General features: G+C 61.1%; 1 protein-coding gene across 1 annotated transcript in view; it reads left to right on the top strand.

Annotated features, from left to right (window-relative positions):
- CCDC177 (coiled-coil domain containing 177) overlaps positions 1 to 845 on the top strand; it is a 2,364-nt gene extending 1,519 nt beyond the window's left edge. The window contains exon 2 of the mRNA XM_008591437.1: positions 1 to 845. This exon is cut by the window's left edge and continues 20 nt beyond it. Coding sequence (XP_008589659.1) covers positions 1 to 845 — 845 coding nt within the window.
- Positions 846 to 1,923: the final 1,078 nt, after the last annotated feature.

The following is a 1,923-nucleotide window of genomic DNA, read 5'->3' as shown; positions in this document are numbered from 1 at the left end:
CGACCTCGGCCCCGAGCGCGGGCAGCAGCAGCAGCTGCAGCAGCGCCAGCCTCCCGGCCTCGCCCGCACCGCGTGCGGCCCGCAAGGCCTCCCCCAGTCCCTCTTCGGCCCGGACCCAACCTCCGCCCGCGGGCTCTCGGACAGGTAGGAAGAGCCACTCGCTAGACTCGCTGTCCCGCCGGCGCGAGGGCGCCCTGAGCTCCGAGTCCGGCGCATCGTCGTCGTCCTACAGCGGGGAGAGCCTGCGGGAGCTGCGCTGGCCGCCGCGGGCCTCAGCCAGGAAGAGCTGCCCGGCGGGGTCGACGTCCTCTGTCCCCAACCCTCTGGGCCGCCCGTCTGCCCTGGCCCTGGTTCCGCTTACGGGCCGCAGCTTCAGCCTCGGCGACCTGAGCCACTCGCCGCAGACGGCCCAGCACGTGGAGCGCATCGTGCGCCAAGTGCGTGCCGAGCGGGGCCTGCGCGGGGTGCCGGAGCGCGACCGGAAGATCGCGGCGCTCATGCTGCGGCTGCAGCACGCGGCGCAGGTGGCCGAGGAGGCAGTGCAGCAAAAGGCGCGGCGGGTGGGCCAGAGCCGGCTGGAGAAGGAGCGGACCCAGCGCGCCAACAAGGAGAAGGTGGAGAGGGACGAAGACTGTCGCCGGCGGGAGCTGCTCCAGGCCATCGGGCGCAAGCTGGAACGCAGTGAGCAGCTGTCGCGGGAGCGGCGCAACGCGCTGGAGACCGCGCGCTCCACAGCCCGGGCCTCCTTCCACGTGCGCGAGAAGGTGCGCGCGGAGACCAACACACGCTCCTTCGACCGAATGGTGCGGGAGGCCCAGCTACAAGCCAGCCTGGACCGCAAGTGACTGCCGCTTTTCGCTGGGCAGTCCTGCACGCACAGGCCGATGGGGCCTCCCTCGGCCACGTTGACCAAACCGTGAAAGTCCCCAGTCAGGGCGTAGCACCACGGCCTCTCCAGGCTTCTGACCAATAAGGCAATCAGAGGACGGACACGTGGGACCTGTCAGTCCGTCCCCTTTGTTTTTAAAAACTTCGTTTGGAGATGACACAGCACAATCTTTGCCTACATCCCCCTTGGTGGCTCCCACACCGGCCCTTGTCATACTTACCTATGTGTCTCCTGGGTTGGAATAGAGAGGAGCTGGGGGCGGGGTAGCGGGGAAGGTAGTAGGGACTGGGGAGACAGCTCCCCTAGGAGAGAGCGCAGAGGTGATTGCCCCCACCCCTTCTGCAGCAGTCGCCCAGGCACCTTTTCTGTATTGGCGTCTGGGCCGACTTTCAATCGCTGCAGCTGTGAGGGCATCTCCCTGGCTTACCTCCATCTTTCAAAATACAGCAAGTTGCACAAAGTTTGGAGGCCTCAGAAAAGCACAGCTCTTCGAAGTTATCAAGCCACTCCCAAGTGATGCCAAAAGCTGTTGATTTTTGTATGCTTGACTATTAATTGGACACCTAAGCCAATTCGTCCTATTAGTTCTGAGAGTTTTTCAGTTGTGTCCCCTAGGTTTTCTAGTTAGACAATCATCTGCAGATAATGATCAATTTGTGTCTTTTTTTTTTTTTTATCCTCTCTCTCTCTCTCCTTATTCTCCCAAGAAGCACAGGAAATCTGTTGGTTTGGTGATGCTGTTTAGCTATAATGGAAACCCCCAGCCCCTGGAGGAGGCAGGTTCCTTAGGCAGCAGTGTTCCTCCCCATTAGGCTTTTTGCAGGATGGTTTCAGGGGAGGCGGTGTCTGATGCCTGCCTCCCAGTTTCGGGCCCACTCCTTGAAGACAGCAGCCATGCCTTAAGAAACAGAGCTACCTATGTGCCTGTCCAGGCCATACCTGCCCAAATCTCCAGCCCTGGATACAGTCTCTAGGGTGGGCCCCAGAGAATTTCAAGTGTAGGATTCCCTCTATGAAGGAATCATCTTAACTGC

The sequence above is a fragment of the Galeopterus variegatus genome, unplaced genomic scaffold, assembly GCF_000696425.1.
Source record: "Galeopterus variegatus unplaced genomic scaffold, G_variegatus-3.0.2 Scaffold6912, whole genome shotgun sequence".
In the NCBI taxonomy this organism is placed as follows: Eukaryota; Metazoa; Chordata; class Mammalia; order Dermoptera; family Cynocephalidae; genus Galeopterus; species Galeopterus variegatus.
The sequence above is the reverse complement of the archived record's forward strand: the minus strand, read 5'-3'. Positions and strand labels throughout refer to the sequence as shown.